Source organism: Tetrao urogallus (genome assembly GCF_951394365.1).
Source record: "Tetrao urogallus genome assembly, chromosome: 19".
In the NCBI taxonomy this organism is placed as follows: domain Eukaryota; kingdom Metazoa; phylum Chordata; class Aves; order Galliformes; family Phasianidae; genus Tetrao; species Tetrao urogallus.
The window spans coordinates 2,049,742-2,068,828 of record NC_136832.1 but is presented as its reverse complement, the minus strand read 5'-3'; the positions used below and the strand labels follow the sequence as shown (position 1 = coordinate 2,068,828).

At 56.0% G+C, this 19,087-nt stretch overlaps 2 protein-coding genes across 2 annotated transcripts; both read right to left on the bottom strand.

Annotated features, from left to right (window-relative positions):
• Positions 1-1,061: 1,061 nt before the first annotated feature.
• On the bottom strand, positions 1,062-2,639 carry TOR4A (torsin family 4 member A; the record flags this gene model as incomplete). The annotated part of the gene is made up of 1 exon (XM_079544816.1): positions 1,062-2,639. One exon carries the CDS (start codon positions 2,637-2,639, stop codon positions 1,062-1,064), a length of 1,578 nt encoding a protein of 525 aa, XP_079400942.1.
• Positions 2,640-8,885: 6,246 nt separating this feature from the next.
• On the bottom strand, positions 8,886-19,084 carry ANAPC2 (anaphase promoting complex subunit 2; the record flags this gene model as incomplete). The annotated part of the gene is made up of 13 exons (XM_079544847.1): positions 8,886-9,098; positions 10,239-10,474; positions 10,758-10,887; positions 11,536-11,739; positions 12,019-12,094; positions 12,498-12,639; positions 12,771-12,952; positions 13,030-13,147; positions 13,544-13,663; positions 13,802-13,976; positions 16,282-16,414; positions 17,212-17,834; positions 19,004-19,084. The coding sequence occupies 13 exons, from the start codon at positions 19,082-19,084 to the stop codon at positions 8,886-8,888; spliced, it is 2,433 nt and encodes an 810-aa protein (XP_079400973.1).
• Positions 19,085-19,087: the final 3 nt, after the last annotated feature.

The following is a 19,087-nucleotide window of genomic DNA, read 5'->3' as shown; positions in this document are numbered from 1 at the left end:
TTGTACCCCAGACACAGCTGACAGCAAAGGGGGTATCAGGGGCAGCATGGACAGCCATTGAGCTGGGGTGATGCCTAACCCTCCCATCATACCTTTGAGCTTTCAGCAAAGCTGCAGCCTTTGCTCCCAGTCCAAACCACAGCCGCATCAACCCTGAAGAGAAATCTGTGTGGAAAACCACATTTTGGTCACACATGGGAAAAGTACTTTCAAATTAATTTATTCAAGATAGTTTGGATTTATTCCTGACAATAGCTCTGGAAGCAGAAATTTGTGATGGAAGTCTTTGGAGACCAACAATTAGAAAGAGGCAAATCAAACAACCAGTGCAAACATCCACAGGATTACGTATGTGATAATTCACAGCAACTTGTAGAAGGGAACCTGGGCACAAAACCAAAACCTGGGGAAGCAATGCCATGAACACCTGCTCTACCCGCCTGCTCAAAACAAAGACGTGCTGTTCCCAAGGCACTTCCAGGCAGTGTGCTCTCCACTGGGTCTCAATGGCAAGGAACATCAACAGGGCCCTGCAGCACCGGGAGAAGCCCAGCATTCCTGCTGCCCCGTGCCCACACAGCCCAAATGGTCTTTTCCAGTGTGTGCTGCCCAACAGACACCAGTTGCTATTTTGGGCTTTCTAGATAACAAGCATGGTGAGGTGCACCCAGCAGCAAAAAGCAGAAGAGCTTCCAGTGGAGACTGCAGCCCTGGAGACGGTGAGATGTGGCTCTGTGTGCTGCTGAGACAGAGGACCCCGATGGGTTCTGGTTTCTTCCTTCACTTGGTACTGCACAGCGTCTGTCCTCATTCTAACGAGTGCATGAGTAACAAACAAAGTGTCTCTAATTGCTATGAGGCTGTGGGGCCCTCGCTGGCCACGCCGCGCTCTGCAAACATGGGGAACGCCCAGAGGAGAGTGGTTGTGCTGCAGAGGAGCCCGGGCTGCCATCCCCTGCCCAGACCAGCAGCCCCAGGGCAGCCACTGAGCCGCTCTGCCCTCACACACTCCTTGTGAGACTGTAAATCCCAAGAACAGGCTGTGTCTCCGCAGAGAATCCCTACAGCAGGTTGACTTTGGCCACAACCTGCTTGCAGCCCAGCCTGGAGAACTGCTTGTCGCCCGTAGTGTAGTAGCTGAGCTGGCCGGCCAACCTCTCGACGTGGCTCTGCTCGGGGTACAGCCCTTCCCTCCTCATCTCCTCCAGGAAGCAGTCTATGACGTGACTCCTCTCCAGGAGAACGAAGGGGACGACGTCTGCTGCCTTCCACAGCGGGTGGGCATGGCTCAGCACGGGCTGGATGACGCTCAGCAGCTCCTCAGCTCCGCTCCGTTGCTGCAGGAGCTCAGCGGATGCGTTCTGGATGACAAACTCGGTGATTTCACCACCCCCTATGTTGCTTATCAAAATGTAGATGGCATTGAGGAACTCATTGGTTTGGTTGGGTTCAAAGAATCGGCTGAGAGTGTCCAGCAGGACCGGAGACATGAGCTCAACCTCATCCAGAATGAACAGCGGTATCTTCTCCTCGATTTCAGCTCTCGTAACCATGTCAGAAATCTTCTTAGACAAGTCTGTTTCACAAGTCAGAGGGTCCACGCCGCTCGGGCAGTGGTGCATGACAAAGTATTGCAGCACGAAGTCATTGTCCATGACGGAGCGAAAATGCTTGGCCAGCAGCCAGCCAACGTGACTCTTCCCCACTCCTGTGGGGCCATTCAGCGAGAGGACCAGCGGCTTGTTGTGGATGTGGGTAGCGAGATAGTCCTTCAGCAGCTGCATAATACTTTCCACAGCAAGCTTCTGCCCAAATACTTCCCGGTGCATTGTTTTCTCTAAGCCATCGAGGTCATATTTTTGGAGGTTGTCATCCAGGTTCTCTATGGCGTTGAGGATCTGGAAGAAGATGATGACGATGAGCAACAGGAGGCAGCGTTTGGCGTTGCTCTTCTCCTCCGTGGGGAGGTACCTCTTTGTTTTGTCAGGGTACAGAACTATCCGAGATTTCCTTCGTTTCTTTTTCCGCCTGGATTTGCTCATCGCCCACTCTTCCACAGACGTGTCAAAGGTGAAGTACTGGGACGTCTTGAAGCTGGACTGGTGAAAGAAGGACTTGGAGGAGCCGTAGAAACCAGATCTGTTCAGGGAAAACTGCCTCTGGAGCAGCCGCGCATGGACGGGCTCGGATGACTTTTCCTGGGGGAGCTCGAAGTGCAGACCTCTTTTCTTCTGCACTCGGTAGCGCTGCTTGAGGCGGACGATTGCCCTCAAGGGTGAAGAAATAAAAGAGATTTTCTTGGAAGCAGTGTGGATCTCAGCATCAGGCTCTTCTTCCCCTTCGCTCTCAGAGCAAGATGCCTCTCCCTTCGCATCGGCCTCCTTGCAGAGCAGCTCTCCTTCCCCATCGCTGTCAGAGCAGCGCATCTCTCCTTCCACGTGGCCATCAGCACAAGGTCCCTCTCCTTTTGCACTGCTTTCTGCCACATTCCCCATGGCAGCGGGAAGTTCTCCATCCACCTCAGCACAGGACACCTCTTCTTTTGCACCGCCCTCAGCACAGGATGCCTCTCCTCCCACATCCCCCATGGCAGCGGGTGCTTCCCCATCCACCTCTGTATCGAGCAGCTCTCCGTCCATCTTCGCTCAGCTCTTACAGCCCACTCACATCCTCTTCTTCCTAAAGCAAAAAGGACAATGCAAAATCAACCTCTGTAAGAGCAGGAAGTGACTGACAGCAGCCAAACGAGGCTGATTGGAACGACCACACACAGCCACGGGGTGTCCAAACACGGACCTCTGCGCACAGCATCAGCCGTGCACCAAGGGGTGGGGAAGGCAGCCCCGGAGAAAGGGCACCGTTGGACGTGGCGGGCAGCAGGATGCGGGCAGGTGGATCCCGCCCTGACCCCGTGCTGTTTCTCTAGCACCTGCCAAACACGAGCAGCACTCAACAACACACCCCTCCATAAGGAAACAGTCACCCCACACCGCAGATGGGGCGTGGAAAGCTCTGCCGGCCGCGGGGTCCTTTCCTTCCCGGGCAGCACTAAGGGATGGCAGCGGCTCCGCCACCTCCCGCTCCCGTCTTTCCCCACCCGGAGCCACGAACAGCAGCGCGGTCACCTCCCGAATCCGGCTGTGGGAAACGCGTGGACGGAGCTCACCCGGCGAGCAGGGAGCGGCGCGGCGATGGGAGCGCGGCGGGGAGCAGCGAGCGACGTCCTGCCGAGCCGACCTCCGGCCGCGAGGTGCCGGCTCCGTCCCCGCCCGCCGGCGCTGCCCGCAGTCCGTGTCACGGTGGGAGGGCGCTTCCCCAGCGCTGACGCACGGGGACGGCGGCTGCGGTGACATCGGCGGGCAGGAAGCGGAGCCGGGCAGGGCGAGCGAAGCCGCTCCCAGCGGCCGCCCGGCACGCAGCCCCGGCCCCGCTGACCGCTGCCGGCCCGCCCCGGCACATCGTCGGCTCTCACGTCGGGGCGGCCGTGCTCCAACCCGGCGCCCGGCGAGCTCCATTAGCCCCGGGCGTTAATTGCTCACCTTGCGCGACGCCCGGCCTTCCCCCGCCCCGAACCGGCCGGGCGAGATTCCTGCACGCAGCACGGCCGGGGGCTGGCGGCCACGCCGGGTCCCCACGCTGTCCCCGCGTCACCCCGGCACCGCTGCGGTGCTCTCCAGTCCCGTTCACTTCTCTCACCCAGGCGCTGCCCGAAGCCCACGGCACTGCCATCCCAAAGCGGCTGGGAACAGCTCTATGGCACTGCCATCCCAAAAGCTAGGGATCAAACCCACCACACTGCCATCTCGCAGTGACTGGGAGCAGTCCCACAGCACTGCCATCCCAAAAACTGGGGAGCAGCCCCATAGCACAGCCAGCACTTCACTCCCTGAGCTGTGGTCCCTGGGATGTGGGATATCACAGACCTCTGTCTGGGGACAGCGCATCCTCCCCCAAGGCTGCCCCTCACCAGGGCACGGAGGAATGTGGGAACAGGAAGGGGATGCTGTCAGTGTTCAGAGGAATGGGTTTAGGGAGCAGAGTGGTAATGCAGGAAGCAGTGGCACATCTCAGCTGCTCCCCAGTAGATGCTGCAGGGACACCACCTGCTGCACGGGGAGGTGACCCCAGGCCCTGCTCTGACAGCTGAGACCCCAACAGCATCCACCCCACAGCAGGGGATGACAACACCCTCTGAATGAGGGGGAGTGCAGGGACCAAAGCCCACCTCCAGCACCCCTGGACACCGAGAGCCCCAGCTGCACCAGGCAGGGGCACAGCAGGACAGCAGAGTGGGGAGAAGTGGCGCTGGGAAGGGGAACCACTGGGAAATCCCAAAGATTCCTCTGGGCTGGGAACAGCCACCTGCATCTGAGTGCGTTTGGGGGAAGTGCAGAACAAAAGGGGGGAAACGGGCAGAAGGGATGGGAGCAGATTTACAGCTCCAGGGAGAAGCGGGTCACCTGAAGCCCTGTGCCACCCCAATCCTGTGCCACCCCAATCCTGCGCCCCCTGCACCTCTGTGCCATTTACATCCCCATGCCACCAGCATCACCACGTCACCCTCACTGCTGTGCCACCCCCCTCCCGTGCAGCTGAGCACACCCCAGAACCTCACCACATCCCACGGTGCTCAGCTGCTCCCCACCTCCCCGAGCACCGCACGAAGGTAACGGTGACACAAAGCCCCAAATGCAACCATTTCCCATTCGGCCCCATCTGCTTACTGACCGTGGGCTGGGTGTGGGGTCCCTCTGTGCGTTCCCTGGGTGCTGCCACCCCAACCCAGCACTGCTCTGCCCTCACAGCTGCACGGTGCCGGGAGGAAATGGCGCAGAGGAGTGGCCCTGCACCACTTCCTCGTCCCACTCCGTCCTCGCCTCGAGCATGGCTGCCCCGTGTGAGGGCACTGATGGGGCTGAGGGAACGTGTCGGCCCTGGGATGCTGAGTTTGGGTGATGATGTGGGATGTGATGGGTGCCAGGCTGGCAGCAGTGGGGTCACAGAGAGCCTTGGGGATTATTGGGGTGGTCTGGGGGAAAAGAAGGCAAATCTGGGACAAAGCAGCACATGGGGAGGTGCAGGTTTGTGCCTGGTGCAGCTCTGTGCTGACAGCCCTGAGCCAAACCTTCTAAAAGTGACACCCCCTAGCAGCAGTGCTGAGGGGGCAGGGGCTGTACCCACAGCTCAGTGCCCTCCCCCTCCCCCCCCACCCCTGTGCACCCATGTGTGCCCACTCCACAGAGCTCTGCTCGGCGTTGTGCAATGCTCTCATTTCTGGTGAACCCCAGGGGGAAAGCACAGGGTGGGAAGTGAAACCCCTCTCCTGCTGGAGCAGCAGCCCAGGAGCAAAAGTAGCTGGGAAAAACAAAACCTCCCAACTATTTCCTTTCCCTGCATGGACTGTGGCTGTAAGGATCAGCCCTGCCATCCCCTGCAGTGTGGGGACATCAGCATCACATCGTGGCCCCCTCCAGAAGAGCCGTGAATACATCTTGCGGGCTGCAGCCCGCATGGACACAAAACAAGGCATTTTAGGGGATAAATTGGGGGTTTTGCAATGGGAGCTCTTCCCCAGCAGCACTTAGCATGGATGCATACCATAAAAATAACACAGAAGCAATGATCCTCAGCCCTTGTTAAAAACAGCTACGGGGAGAGCAAGAAGCTGCCACATCCAGCAGCAACAAGGGTGTGCAACAGGATGGCGTTCTGTGCAACGGGGCTGTGTGTGCAGCGGGGGGCACTGCAGCCGTGGGGAGCATGCAGGTGCAACAAAGTGGGTGTGTATGGATGGGGGGAAAGCTGTGCAAAGGGGGGGCATGCATGTGCACTGGGGGAGTGCAATGGTGGGGGTACGTGCATGCAGGAAAGGCTGTGGGGGAGGGGAGCATGCGTGTGCTTTGGGGCAGCGCAGTGATGGGGGGCACACACATATTGGGGGGAAGGCCACATGCATGCAGGGGATCCTGCAAGTAGGCTGCGCCCCGGGCCACCCTCTTCCCCCATCTCGGAGCCCCCCACTCACCTCGGGCAGCCTGGAGCCCTGCAGCCCCCGCCGGGGCCCCCGGGGAGGACGCGGCCAGGAGCAGCAGCTGCACAGCCCTTCCTGCAGGGCCAGGAATGCAAATCCTGCCCAACGCCGCCTCTCCCGTGGCTCAGCCCCACCGGGTTCTCCCGGGAAGAAAAGGGGTGAGAAAACCCAGGGGAAGCTTTGGGGCACCCATCCCTTGTGGTCACTGGGACCAGGGGGTACCCAGAGTGTTGGCAGCCAACGTGGGCTGGGGGCACCCACACATCTCTGGTGCTGCTTTTGCTTTTACACCAAATTCAGCTCTTTTCTCTGCATCGTGGCATCGGTGAGCTGGGTGCATGTAAATCCCGTGGTGGCAACCAGGACACAGAACAGGGCTGGAGGTACCCGGGGGGGTTATGAGCAGGGAGGTGCCACGCTTCCCTCCCCCGAGAACGGAAGAACAGGAAAAAAACAAACTAAAAAAAAAACAAAAAACAAACCAAAAATAAAAACAGTGAAAGAATGCATAAACCCTTCCCAGGCTGCGGGGTGGGAGATTTCCAAACCCAAAAGCAGATTGCAGCCCACGGCAGGAACACCGGTGGGCAGGAGGCTCCGTGGCACCACTCAGCTCCATCTCACCATTAGCAAAACTTTCCAACCTCCATCAGCAGACGTGGCCACACGTGTCCCCAGTAACCCAAACAGTTTACATGCAGGCCGGGAGCATCCCTTGTAGGGAAGAGGCATCCTGCTGGCTTTCTGGAGGGCTCTCTATAAACAGTTTATAAATAGAGCAGTGTACCTGGAGTGCTGGGATCTGCTGGGACGAAGGGGGTTCCTCCGGCGGCAGTGCTCCCATTGCACAGTGCAGGATGAGCCAGAAGCACCGACTGCTATTATTTGTACTTCTGGCTCGTTTCTTTTCTTTCTTTTTTTTTTTTCAGCTTCCGCAGTTCAGCCTGAAAAATTCCTTCCCCAGCTTGTTTCAATTAGCTTTGAGCCTTTTATGTTTCATCCGACTTGAAATGTTCATTAAACCCAAGTTGTTGCTACTGTAATGCTTTGAAAGCTGGGCAGTGACAGCCGCCCCATGGCTCTGGGATGGGGACACTGTGGGGACCCATGGCTCTGGGATGGGGACAGAGCAGCCTCAGGCAGCACTACTCTGACCCAGCAAACCCACAGCACACACCGGGTGACGGGAAAGTCAGCACAGTTTCTGCAGAGGAGAAAGCGAAGTGTCCCCATATCACAAAGCAGCGAGGAAAACCCCACAGGAGCTGCTCCAGCAACACAGAGCAGGAGGCAGAGCAGAGCTGGGGGTTCCACAGGCTTTTGTCTCTGAGTCCTTATCATGTAGGTCCTGGGTGCAGCTTGCAGGGATGTCCCAAGCCACGGCACAGCAACAGTGGGGTCAGTGCTGTGTACTCCACCCTGCTCCCTATCCAGCCCAAATGATGAGTCCATTGCATCATTGCATGTCCTACCAGGGTCTGGTGGGATCCACATTGCTCCTGGTGTGTTCAGTTTGGATTTCCTCCCCTGCTTGCTGCTGTTTGGGATTTGCCACCATTTATCTGTGCCTGGAGCAACGTCCCACACATTTGCCCTAAAACCCAAATTTTCCACCCTGCTCAGAGCTTCTGCAGCCCTGTGTGCACACCCCAAGCACAGCCATGTGCACCATACAGTCACACTGACCCAAAGTGCCCTCCCCACATCACCCCTGGTGCCACCAACCCACTCCTTCACCCATCCCAGGTCCCCAACATCACCACCTGCAGTGGGTCCAGGGATCCCCAAAGGGGATTTGCCCTCACAGGAAGGGCAGCAGAGAGGCTCCCCAGGCATCGCTTCCAATTGCCCAATGTTATTCCCCCCCAATCTGCTCCAGCAGCCTGACAGGAGGACACATGGCATTTGTTCCCCTCTGGGATGGAGGGAAATCCCCAGTGAAGGCTGACCATGGGGATCTGTGAGTTTGATTCATTCCCTACAGCACCAGGAATGTCTGAACAGCAAAACACAGCAGCCGGTTCCTAGCACTGCAAGGCCACCAGCCTGGAGGAAGGCCCACAGGGAAACAACAACACGTGCTCCCACCCATGGAGGAAGAGCTGCAAACATGCGTGAGAGAGATAAGCCCACAGCAGCACTAAGGATCCCCACAGTGCTGGGCTTAGCATCTCTTACACACTGACAGACAAGGCTGTAACCCTGAAACACACCAAGGAGGCACAGTTGCCACAGCAGTGAGTTTTAAAGGGAGAGAAGTATTCATGCTGTGGTAAAGCAGCACTGCCAGTGCCTGGACAGTCCTCACATGCCCCCAGGACTAACCAGCTCACCTTGGCAAACTGCTGTATCTCATCCTCTACAGCATTCCTCATCCCACAGTAAAATTATTCCACCTGTCTTTAAAGTCCTGAGCAAGGATTAGGGGACCCTGGGGTCTCCCTGGAACCACAGGAGACGGCACAGACATCACGTTTGTCTTGACAGAAGGAGACACAGCCAACAGCCCCCTCCAAACCTCCCACGGCTGCAGCGGCGCCCGGCCAACGGCAGAGCTTCAGCATGGGGAAGTGTTGTAGAAAGCAGTGCTGAGAGGAGAGAAAAGTGCTGGCACCAACCCAGAGACCACTGCTGGGTTTTATTGACCACTGACGGGGATCAGACACTCGTTGATGAGAGGAAGGTAACGTGGGCAGCAGCTCCAGCCCAGCCGTTCTGAGGGCTGCACAGCCCACACTGCTGCTGAACTGTCTTCCCAGGTGTCTCCTGTTGGGAGGGGGCACAGCACCCACCCCCAGCACAGAACCTAACCAGCAGCATGCAGAGAGCTGGGCGGCACCGAGGCACTCGCAGCCTAGTTGCAGCTCTTGGGCAGGCGATAGACACCTCCAGAGTAAATGAGCTGCTGGTCCCGTACCTTCTTCTGCAGGAAGCCCTGCAGCTCCTGTATGTCGATCTCTGTGACCACAGGGCCCGTCATCACAAACATCTTCAGCATGCTGTGGATCCTCTCCAAGGACAGGCTCTCCAGGTTGGTCAGCATCGCCTGGATGTAGGTCCAGAACAGCTGCAGGGACACACAGTAAACCACCATCAGTACCATGCAGAAAAGGGCTGCGGAGAGCCTGGGCTGTAAGTGGGAAATACCCAAGGAGAGGATGAGGTATCCTCACACAGCCAGAATGCAGGATGTGTTACTCAGTGGGTAAATGCAGGCAGGGCACACATCAGTGTGACACACAGGTACAAAAAGCAATGGGAGTGTCCAAGGCCACCCCATACAGACAGCACAGCTCAGCCTGGCTGTGCTGGATATGCCTTTCTGGCACTGTAAGCTGAAAAACACTGGGTGAATCCAACTTATGTCTGTTTTCAAATATGAAATCAACGCCCGAAGAGTTGCATGGATACATTTCTGGAGCAAAGGCAGCCATCTAATGCCCATATTACCCATACCCTGGGTGACCAGCAGGGACAGGAAGGTGATTGTCCCTCTCTACTCTGCTCTTGTGAGGCCCCATCTGCAGTGCTGTGTCCAGGTCTGGAGCCCCCAGTACAAGAAAGACAGGGAGCTGTTGGAGAGGGTCCAGAGGAGCCACAAAGATGAGCAGGGGGCTGCAGCACCTCCCCTACAAAGACAGGCTGAGGGAGCTGGGCTTGTTCAGTCTGGAAAAGAGAAGCTGTGGGGTGACCTCAGTGCAGCCTTTCAGTGCCTAAAGGGAGCCTACAAACAGGAGGGGAGTCAGCTCTTGGAAAGGGGAGATAACAGCAGGACAAGGGGAAATGGTTTTAAGTTGAGGGAGGGAAAATTGAGGTTGGATGTCAGGGGGAAGTTCTTCAGAGGGAGAGTGGTGAGGTGCTGGAACAGCTGCCCAGAGAGGCTGTGATGCCCCGTCCATCCCTGGAGGTGTTCAAGGCCAGGTTGGATGGGGCCCTGGGCAGCCTGGGCTGCTGTGAAATGTGGAGGCTGGCGGCCCTGCGTGTGGCAGGGGGTTGGAGCTTCGTGATCCTTGAGGTCCCTTCCAACCCTGGCCATTCTGTGATTCTGTGATATTGCCAATAGTTATGCGGACAATTGATTCACTTCAAATTCCCTCAAGCCGGAAGGACAAAAAGCGAATCCAAAGGGCAAATCAAATCCATCCCCAAAAGCCAAAACATTGGACGTCTGCACCGTCCCACCCGCCCTGCAGGCACCCAGACACACCTGCAGCTCTTCCTCTTTCTGGTCAGCCTGCGAGGCCATGGCAGAATCCCCCTCCTCGTCGCTGTCTATCAGGACAACCTTCTCCCCCTGGTCCTTCTGCTCCTCCTCGATGACAGTGAAGGTGCCCGGCGGCTCCTCACGCAGCACTCCCTGCTGCAGCCACAGCGTCATCTTACGCTTCAGAGACGTCACGGGCACCTTGAGCACCTCGCTCAGCTCCGCCAGCGTCCACGTACCTGCAGAGAGCACGGCTGTCAGGGGGGCTGCAGGACACCGCGCCCACCCCTTGTGCCAGGGCTTAACAAGAAGGAAGGAGGGCAGCCCAGGGGTGAGCAGCCACGCGCAGGGCCTTCCTGCAGGCACTGGTGCTGAGCTGTGCTTTTCTGAGTGCTGTCTCCTTGCAGAGCTGTGGTACATCCAAGCTCCAGGCAGGTCCTGCCCTCACCCTGACGGAGTTCTCAGGCCCTATGGCAACGTGGCCTTTCCACCCACCTCCGTGTGCCACAGCACATCACTCACTCTTGGTCTGGAAGTGCAGGATGATGGCAGCATGCACAGGGGAGACGGACAGGGAGAGCGTGCGGTCGGCCAGCTCCACATCCAGGCTCACCAGCCCCAAGTGGTACTTCCAGTTCAGAGTCCTCATGGCCTGCAAGAGGGAAGCAGCAGATCTTCCAGCCCCTCTGTCGCTATGGCTAGCTGAATTCTATTCACCGCCAGCAAAGACAAAGGCTGCTCCCACTTCATGAATCTCTGTCCCACCATCATCCATTCCCTGCTCCCTCAAAAGGAAACACCCTTGACATGAGTTGTCACCCAACCCTTGCCCAATACCAGCGTCCCTCTCCTGCCTGAAAACCTCTCCTCAAGAGAACAAACAGAAGAGTGACGGAGTACTGAAGTAAAGAGGCCCAGCACAGACAGGATGTGCACTGGCACGGGCTGCACAGGGAGTGGTGCAGTCACCATCCCTGGAGGTGCTCCAGAACCACAGAGATGTGGCCACTGGGGACATGGTCAGTACGCATGGTGGGATGAGCTAATGGATGGGCATGATGATCTTCGTGGTCTTTTCCACTGTAATGATTCTACTATTCATTCTTCTGGCTGTAGCTAAGCTGGGGTAGATTCTAATCCACTTTTGAAGCTGGAGGACTTTGGTATTCCACTGTCACACTGTGGATGTAGCAGCAGCTACGCTGTAAGGGATGTTACAGGGACTCTGGAAGGACCATGCAAATTCATGCTAGCAGAGCTAGCAACACAAAACTCTTATGGAGGGTTAAGGAATCCTCACCTTCAATTTCTCATACTTCTTGGAATAGGCTTCCATGGCTTCCTTGACCTGCTCTGGAAGCTCCAGCTTCTCCTCCTTCAGCGGTGGCCAGAACTCACTGGACAGGATAACAGCCACAAGGCTGAACGGTGGCCTCTCCTCCTCTGGGAGCTTTTCTTCCTCATCACGAATGTTGGCATTAATGCGCCGTGAGTCAGCCATGTCCTGGAGAAGGCAGAGGATGATAAGAGCCCTTCAACATCCACAACAGTGTAGGCAGGAAGAGCAAGGGAGGCACCGACACCGCAGCACTCACCCCCAGCCAACAACCATCCCTAATGCAATTCTGCCTGTCACAAGTCAGCCCCCTCAGAAATGGGATTCTCATAACCCTGTCTCACTAAAGGACTCTTTGTGGTCACTCTTCTTCACCAACCAGGAAAAGCACCCAGAACTTGAATTTAAAGAAGCCAAAAACAAACAACAACAATAAAACCCAATTACTTTTAACATGACTTCACAATAGTGCATCTGAGCTTCGCCAAACCGCAGCTTGAGCAGCTCCACGTTGCGGATTTCCCTGGTGAGAGAAACAAAGGATCACACGTGGGTTCCAAGAGACAAAGTTGGGTTGCAGCTGAGGTTTCCTCATGGTTCACCCCTTTTTTGTACTTCTTTTGTCTTTTTTGTCTTTTTTGTCTTTTGTCTTTTTTGACACCTTCTGCTGAGCCTCAGCAGCCCCTGCAGGTTGTTGGAAAATAGGGGATGGAACTCAGGGCGTCTGTGTTTCCACTTCCCCATGTGCTGCCCTTTTAGTGCAAGCCTAAGGCAAGACTGAGCAGCAGCCAGCTAGTGAGCCCTGAACTTCTAGATGCCACCCACAGCTGCAGAAATAGCATTTTGTGGTCCCAAGGCTGGAGCAGACCCCTGCGAGGTGATTTCAGCTGCGGAGCTCCAGGGAGGGCAGGGCAGCTGGGTCTCACCTCTCAGCACTGTAGTTGAACTGATGCAGCAGCCGGTCAGCCAGGAGCGTGCGGTACTCGTTGATAAACAGGTCCTTGCTGCCATAGATGCTCACCAGCAGGCTGATGATGTCTGAGGATCGGCGCTTGGAACTTGATTTCCCTATTGAAATGCAGCAGAGAGCAGTGTGAGATGAGCAAAGCCCCAGCCCAGATCGGCACAACCAAATGTGTGACTCAAGACTACGACCAGCCGTGGGGAGCGGGCCGCCTTGATGCCTGCTCTTAATTAACCTGGATCTGCATCAACTGGGTCAGGGACCCAGTCCCCTGGTTCTGAGATGTCATCATCACTCTCCTGCCCGTTCTCCAGTGTCACTGGGTCAGCTTTTGACAGCTCATTTGCCAGATCCCCGGAGCCCTCAGCATCCCCTGTGAGACCGGCCACAATCTGCCGCACGGTGTCCTCCCGTGTCCTGCCAAAAGGTGAGAGATACAGAACAATGAAGGGAAGGGGAAGGGGATGCACAGGGCTGCCCTGAGAGCCTCTTACCTCAGATACTTCCTGATGGGCTCACAGGCGACCTCCAGGATAACCATGGAGGGGTCCAGCTCCCGCAGGGCCTTGATGGCCGAGATGTACAGAGTGATGATGTCGGATGTGTTGACACCTATGAGAGGAGCAGGGGAGCAGTCCAGAGTCCCAGAGCACAGATTTGGATACAAGAAAGGTTCTGTTAGATCTATGGAGCTGGAGGCGAAGGGCTTGCAGCCCTATTGGCTCATCCAACGTGGAGAGAACAGATCTTTATGGCTGAGAAAGCAGCTCCAACCACAAATACAGGCTCAAAGACTGCTGTAAACCAACTTAGCTTCCCAACCCATTCAGACCAAAGCTAAGCTTGGGAAGCAGAAGGGGCCGAGATATAACCAGCTGCCACTGCCCATGCATGCTCCCACACAGAGAGCACACAGAGTGCACAGCCTGGCTGCCTCTCGCTCAGCAAACCCTCACAACCAGGCTCCTACTTGTGTTGTGATGACATGCACAGGGATGTAAAACCCACCGGGATGCAGAAGTCGTATTTCCAGAGCGCTTTTCAGGGAGCTGAGCAGCTGCTGCCTCAGGTTTGTCCTTTCCAGGCAGAACTTGAGGTCCTCCACAGCAGGCTTTGATTCTGGGAAATCTACAGACCAAGCAGCGATCAGGAGCAGTGCCACGCTCCACGGGGAGACAGCGTGGCACCAGGAGGTGAGCGAGTGCAGATCTACCATTCAATCCAACCCAGCAGCGAATGAACAGCCAAAGAGTGGGTGACACCGACCTCGAATAATGTTGAACAGCTCTTCAATCAGCATGCTGGCGTAGATGCGGTAGAAGAACCTCTGGACGTGGCACCGCCAGCGCTTCAGGGTGCTGCTGGCTTCTGCAGAGGGGCGAGCCAAGGGGCCATCCTGCAGAAACACTCTGCTGAGCCAGCCGAGCACCTTCTCGATCCACTGCAACAGCAGAGGGAGAGCACAGGGATGGAGGACAGCTCTGCACAGCAGAATATTCCATCCTGCAGAATTATACTGTTTTCCAATCTGCGCTTGCAGAACTGTTCTCTTTGAGGGAATAGGAGCAAAGTGCTCAGCTCAGCACCCTCACCCAGAACTTCAGTGGTTCCTGAAATCAATAAAGAACAAGCAAGCCATCCCCAAACACTCCCAGACCTACCAACCAAACGCAGGCACTGAGACAAGGCCCCGAATACCAACCCAGCCCTTTCATAATAATATCCTACAACCCGATCAAAGAGCTTCAGAGGCTGATTTTATATACTGGAGATTTCATCTTCTACTTTGTCATATTTGTCATAATTCAAATGCACCCAACCACTACATCCAGATATTCAGAAGAATGGGTTTATTTTCTTCCTAAGATGGCAAATGCCTGATGATGTCTGAGGATCAGCACTTGGAACTTGATTTCCCTATTGAAATGCAGCAGAGAGCAGTGTGAGATGAGCAAAGCCCCAGCCCAGACTGGCACAACCAAATGTGTGACTCAAGACTACGACCAGCCGTGGGGAGACAGCGGGCCACCTTGATGCCTGCTCTTAATTAACCTGGATCTGCATCAACTGGGTCAGGACCCAGTCCCCTGGTTCTGAGATGTCATCATCACTCTCCTGCCCATTCTCCAGTGTCACTACTTGAGGCAGTACTTCAGTATTAATAGTTATTAGGTGCTATTATGTTTTGACAACCAGGTTTGGGCAGCCTGAAAAATGCTGAGTTTGGGTGTGGGGTGCCAATGTTAATGCTTGGTTGTCTGCTTGACCAACGACTGGAGGAGTGCATGAGTTCTGCCCATAGAACTACAAGACACAAGAACCTGCAGCACAGAGCACCCAAGCATCAGTCCTGGGCAACACTGGGAAAGCTGAAAAGCATTCTAAAGAGCAAAAGGAAAGGGCAATCATCAGTGCAAAGCACCTCGATGCTGAGGAACACCTTTATCCAACCATGCTCCCTAGGAATTTGTCTCTCAGTGCCCTTTGCAGCAGAGCCAGAGAAAAAAGTGTTGCACAGCAACTGTAGAAAAGTAAACACCAAATCACTGCCAGCATTTGCAGACAACAAAAGCACCCAGCGTGGCACACAGTGAGGAAACCAGGACAACAGCACGGAGCTGCCTGGTTCGCATGGCAACCTGACCTCACACATTGTTCGTCAGCACAGACCAACGTAAGGCCATGCATCAAGGAACAAAGAGCACAGAGCGAGCGTGCAGAGCACAGCCTGCGTCCCAGAGCAGCCAGAACCTTGAGAAGAGCTTTAAGGTCATACAGAGCAAAGACCTCCACACAAACTCGGTGCAAGGCAGCAGCAAGAGAACTGAGGAGTTGCAAGAACACTACCTGCCCACACTGCTTCCTGTTTTAAAGGGGTGCAGGCAATTTAGGACTGAAAACAGCCATACAAACTCCCATCTACACGCAGGGAAGGCTGGCTGCAGCTGCATGGCATACTGCCTTCACAGTGTTGGTAGAACAGAACCACCAAAATTCCTTCATTAATAGAATCACAGAATCCTAGAATGGCCTGGGTTGCAAAGGAGCACAGTGCTCATCCAGTTCCAACCCCCTGCTGTGTGCAGGTCACCAACCAGCAGCCCAGGCTGCCCAGAACCACATCCAGCCTGGCCTTGAATGCCTGCAGGGATGGGGCATCCACAGCCTCCTTGGGCAACCTGTGCCAGTGCCTCACCACCCTCTGGGGGAAAAACTTCCTCCTAATACCCAACCTCAACCTCCCCTGTCTCAGTTTAAAGCCATTCCCCTTGTCCCATCACCATCCACCCTCACAAACAGCCATTCCCCCTCCTGTTCATACGCTCCCTTCAAGCACTGGAAGGCCACAATGAGGTCTCCCTGCAGCCTCCTCTTCTCCAAGCTCAACAAGCCCAGTTCCCTCAACCTTTCCTCATAGGAGAGGAGCTCCAGCCCTCTGCTCATCTCAGTGGCCCTTCTGTGGATATGTTGCAAGAGCTCTGTGCCCTTCTTGTGCTGGAGGCCCCAGGCCTGGATGCAGACGGGGCCAATAGGGCCATTGCCGGGTGAAACGTAACGACCTGCTGTGTGTAGGGCAGAGCAGACCCTCTCCTCCAGCATAAATCTAAAATGCCAATTTTAACCACTCCTCTTCTGCCAGGGGTGGTGGAAGTCACAGCCCAGGACTGGGGAATTGAGGGGGAGTTGGGAATTTAGCACCAGGAACAGCAGCAGCTCCACACCTCCAAAGCCAGGGCCTTCCTTACCTCCTGGAACTCGTTCAGGAAGGAGTGCTCATATTCACCCCGGCATCGCCGCTCCATCCTCTCCTTGATCATCCTGTGCAGGATGGTGGTCACAGCATCAGCACTCACTCTCTCCAGCAAATTCAGCCGGCGGCTGCGGACACACAGACCAGAGTGAGTGAGCAGAAGCAAAAGCATACAGAGAAAACCCAACTAACAGAGAGCACCTGCTGCCACATGGTGCACAGGTGCAGGCATAGCTCTTAATTTAAGCACTCTGATGGCTGGCAGTGATGCACTACTCACACAATACGCCACGTGAATGCTATCAGATCTTTTTCAGAAACACTGTCTTAGGATTGTAGAATCACAGAACTGTTAAAGGCCATCAGGTCCCACTCCCTGCAGTGCTCAGGGACACCCACAGCTCCAGCAGTGCTCAGAGCCCCAACAGCCTGACCTTGGCTGTCTGCAGGGATGGGGCACCACCAGCTCTCTGTGCAACCTGTGCAGTGCCTCACTGCCCTTACTGCAAACAACTTCTCCCTCATATCCAACCTGAATCTCCCCTCTTGTAGCTGGAAATCATTTTCCCTTGTGCTATCACAACAAAACCTGCTAAAGTCTGTCCCCTTCTATAATATAAGACATTACTGCAATCCCATCTTATTCAGAAACATTTTCTAGAGGAGTTTGTTTCTTTGGGACCTTGGAAGGCCTTTGGAAGATATTCCCATCCCCAGCGAGAGGCACTTCTCCCCAAAGGACCACTCCAGTTCAGTCAGCAGCCAGCAAGCAGCTGCAGAACCCACGTGAGAAGATCCCAACCCAGGACCCCAACCCAGGGTATAACATCACGCACAGCTCCTCCATTTCTCAGCCATGAATAAACCCAGGGCTGCTGCCCTCCCAGGACCTCCTGCTTGTGGGGCAGCCCTGTGCCATACATACAGAATGTCATTGAGCTGCCGGAACCGCTCCATGGCTGTGGGACACCAGCACTGCTCCCTCCTGCTGCCACAGCCCGCGCACGCAGCGCTCTCTCCTCCGCTCTCCTCCGTGTCGCTCTCCTGCTCAGCCTCACTCATGCTGCTCTCACATTCGTTCATTCCTTCTTCTCCCTTCTTCCACTGCCTCATGTATATCCGGAAGGTGCGGCTGTAGAACTGCTGGATCATCTCCTGGAAGGGCTTGGTGGTGGAGAAGAAAAGGATGGCTTTGAACATGGTGTACACCTTCTCCCGCAGCGTCTGAGCGCCCGTCCCCAGGAGCAGGCCCGCCTTGGTCCAGCCCTCCAGGAGCTCCATGCTGCTCAGGTAGGGCTCAAGGCGGCACTTGAGAAGACAAAATGCATCCAGGAGGAGCGCGGAGCACTGCTGCTCCTCCGCCGTGTTCTCGTATTGGCCGATGCAGTTCCAGAACTCGGGAGCGATGTGGGCCTGCAGGTCGGTCTGCAGCACCTCCAGGAACCACTCCTCCACCGCAGTGTGCAGCCCATAGCAGCGCAGCACCTCCAGGGCGCCACGCAGCTCAGCATCCTGCAGTGGGCACAGCGGGTCACACCGAGCTGCCGCCTGGGGAGCAGAGGGGACACGTTGAGCACACAGCCGCTTCTTTATGTCCCGTCCCTGGAGGTGCCCACAGCCATGGGTGAGGCTCTGGGCATGGTGTGGGGCAGCCAGCCCACAGCACAGGGTGGGTGGGCTGTAAGGATTCTTCCAATCCAACCATTCTGTGGTTCTGTCATCTATAAAGGACCCTTCTAACCCAAACATGTTGCCATCTATAAGGATTCTTCCAACCTGACCGTGCTGTGATCTATGAGGACCTTTCCAACCCAACCACTCTATGGTTCTCTGACCTGTAAGGACCCTTCCAACCCAACCATGCTGTGATCTGTAAGGACTCTTCCAACCCAACCATTCTGACTCTGTAGGCAGACATGTGCCAGAAGGGACCCACAGCCCACAGAGTGATGATGTGTGGGCTCTGCCCATCCCACAAACCCAACGCGACTGGATTAAAATCAGTTTTATCGCTTGTAGACATTAACTGTATTACATAGTTTATGAGGGCTGTTCCGAAAGTAATGCCTCCTATTTTATTGTATTGGCCCACTGTGTCAGAGGGGGATGTGGGTGGGATGGCAGCAGAGGCTGAACCTTCCCACCAATATGCTATCGCCATGTGTCTGACATGGAAGTGCAAGGAGCAAAGGGTGGAACTGAATTCCTCTGCATGGAGAAAATGGCACCCGTTGACATTTATCAATGCTTGTGGAGAGAAAAAAAAGTGGATGTGAGCACAGTGAGGGGTGGGTGGTGCATTTCAGCAGCAGTGACGGGGCAGTGGTCACCTCCAGCTGTGCAGCTGCTTATGAACGAGGGCAGCACACAGCTCTTGTTCGTCACTGCTGAAAACGCAGAGCTAACGGTGGTGGCTGCACACTGAAAGATAGCTGTGAATTTAGCGCGAGCAGCTCTATTGCCACTACCATCTCTTTATATCTAATTACAGCTTCCACAGAACACAACAGAAGGCGTCACTTTCGTCGCGACCAACCCACGCGCAGCCCGGGATCACCTCTTTCCTCCCGGAACGTTCGGCATCCCTCACACGGCGGCGTGCCGGGGGGCCCTCAGCCCGACACCCACGCGGCGGCCACCACCGGGCTGCCGGGACCCCGCACAGCCCCGTTCTTCCCGTCCCCCCGCGGCCCCGCGCGGCTCCGCTCCCCGCTCACCAGCCCCAGCGCGGCGGGCGGCACCAAAGCGGCGCTGACGGAGCTCCACGCCGCGGACAGCCCCGCGCCCGCCGCCTCCATGTC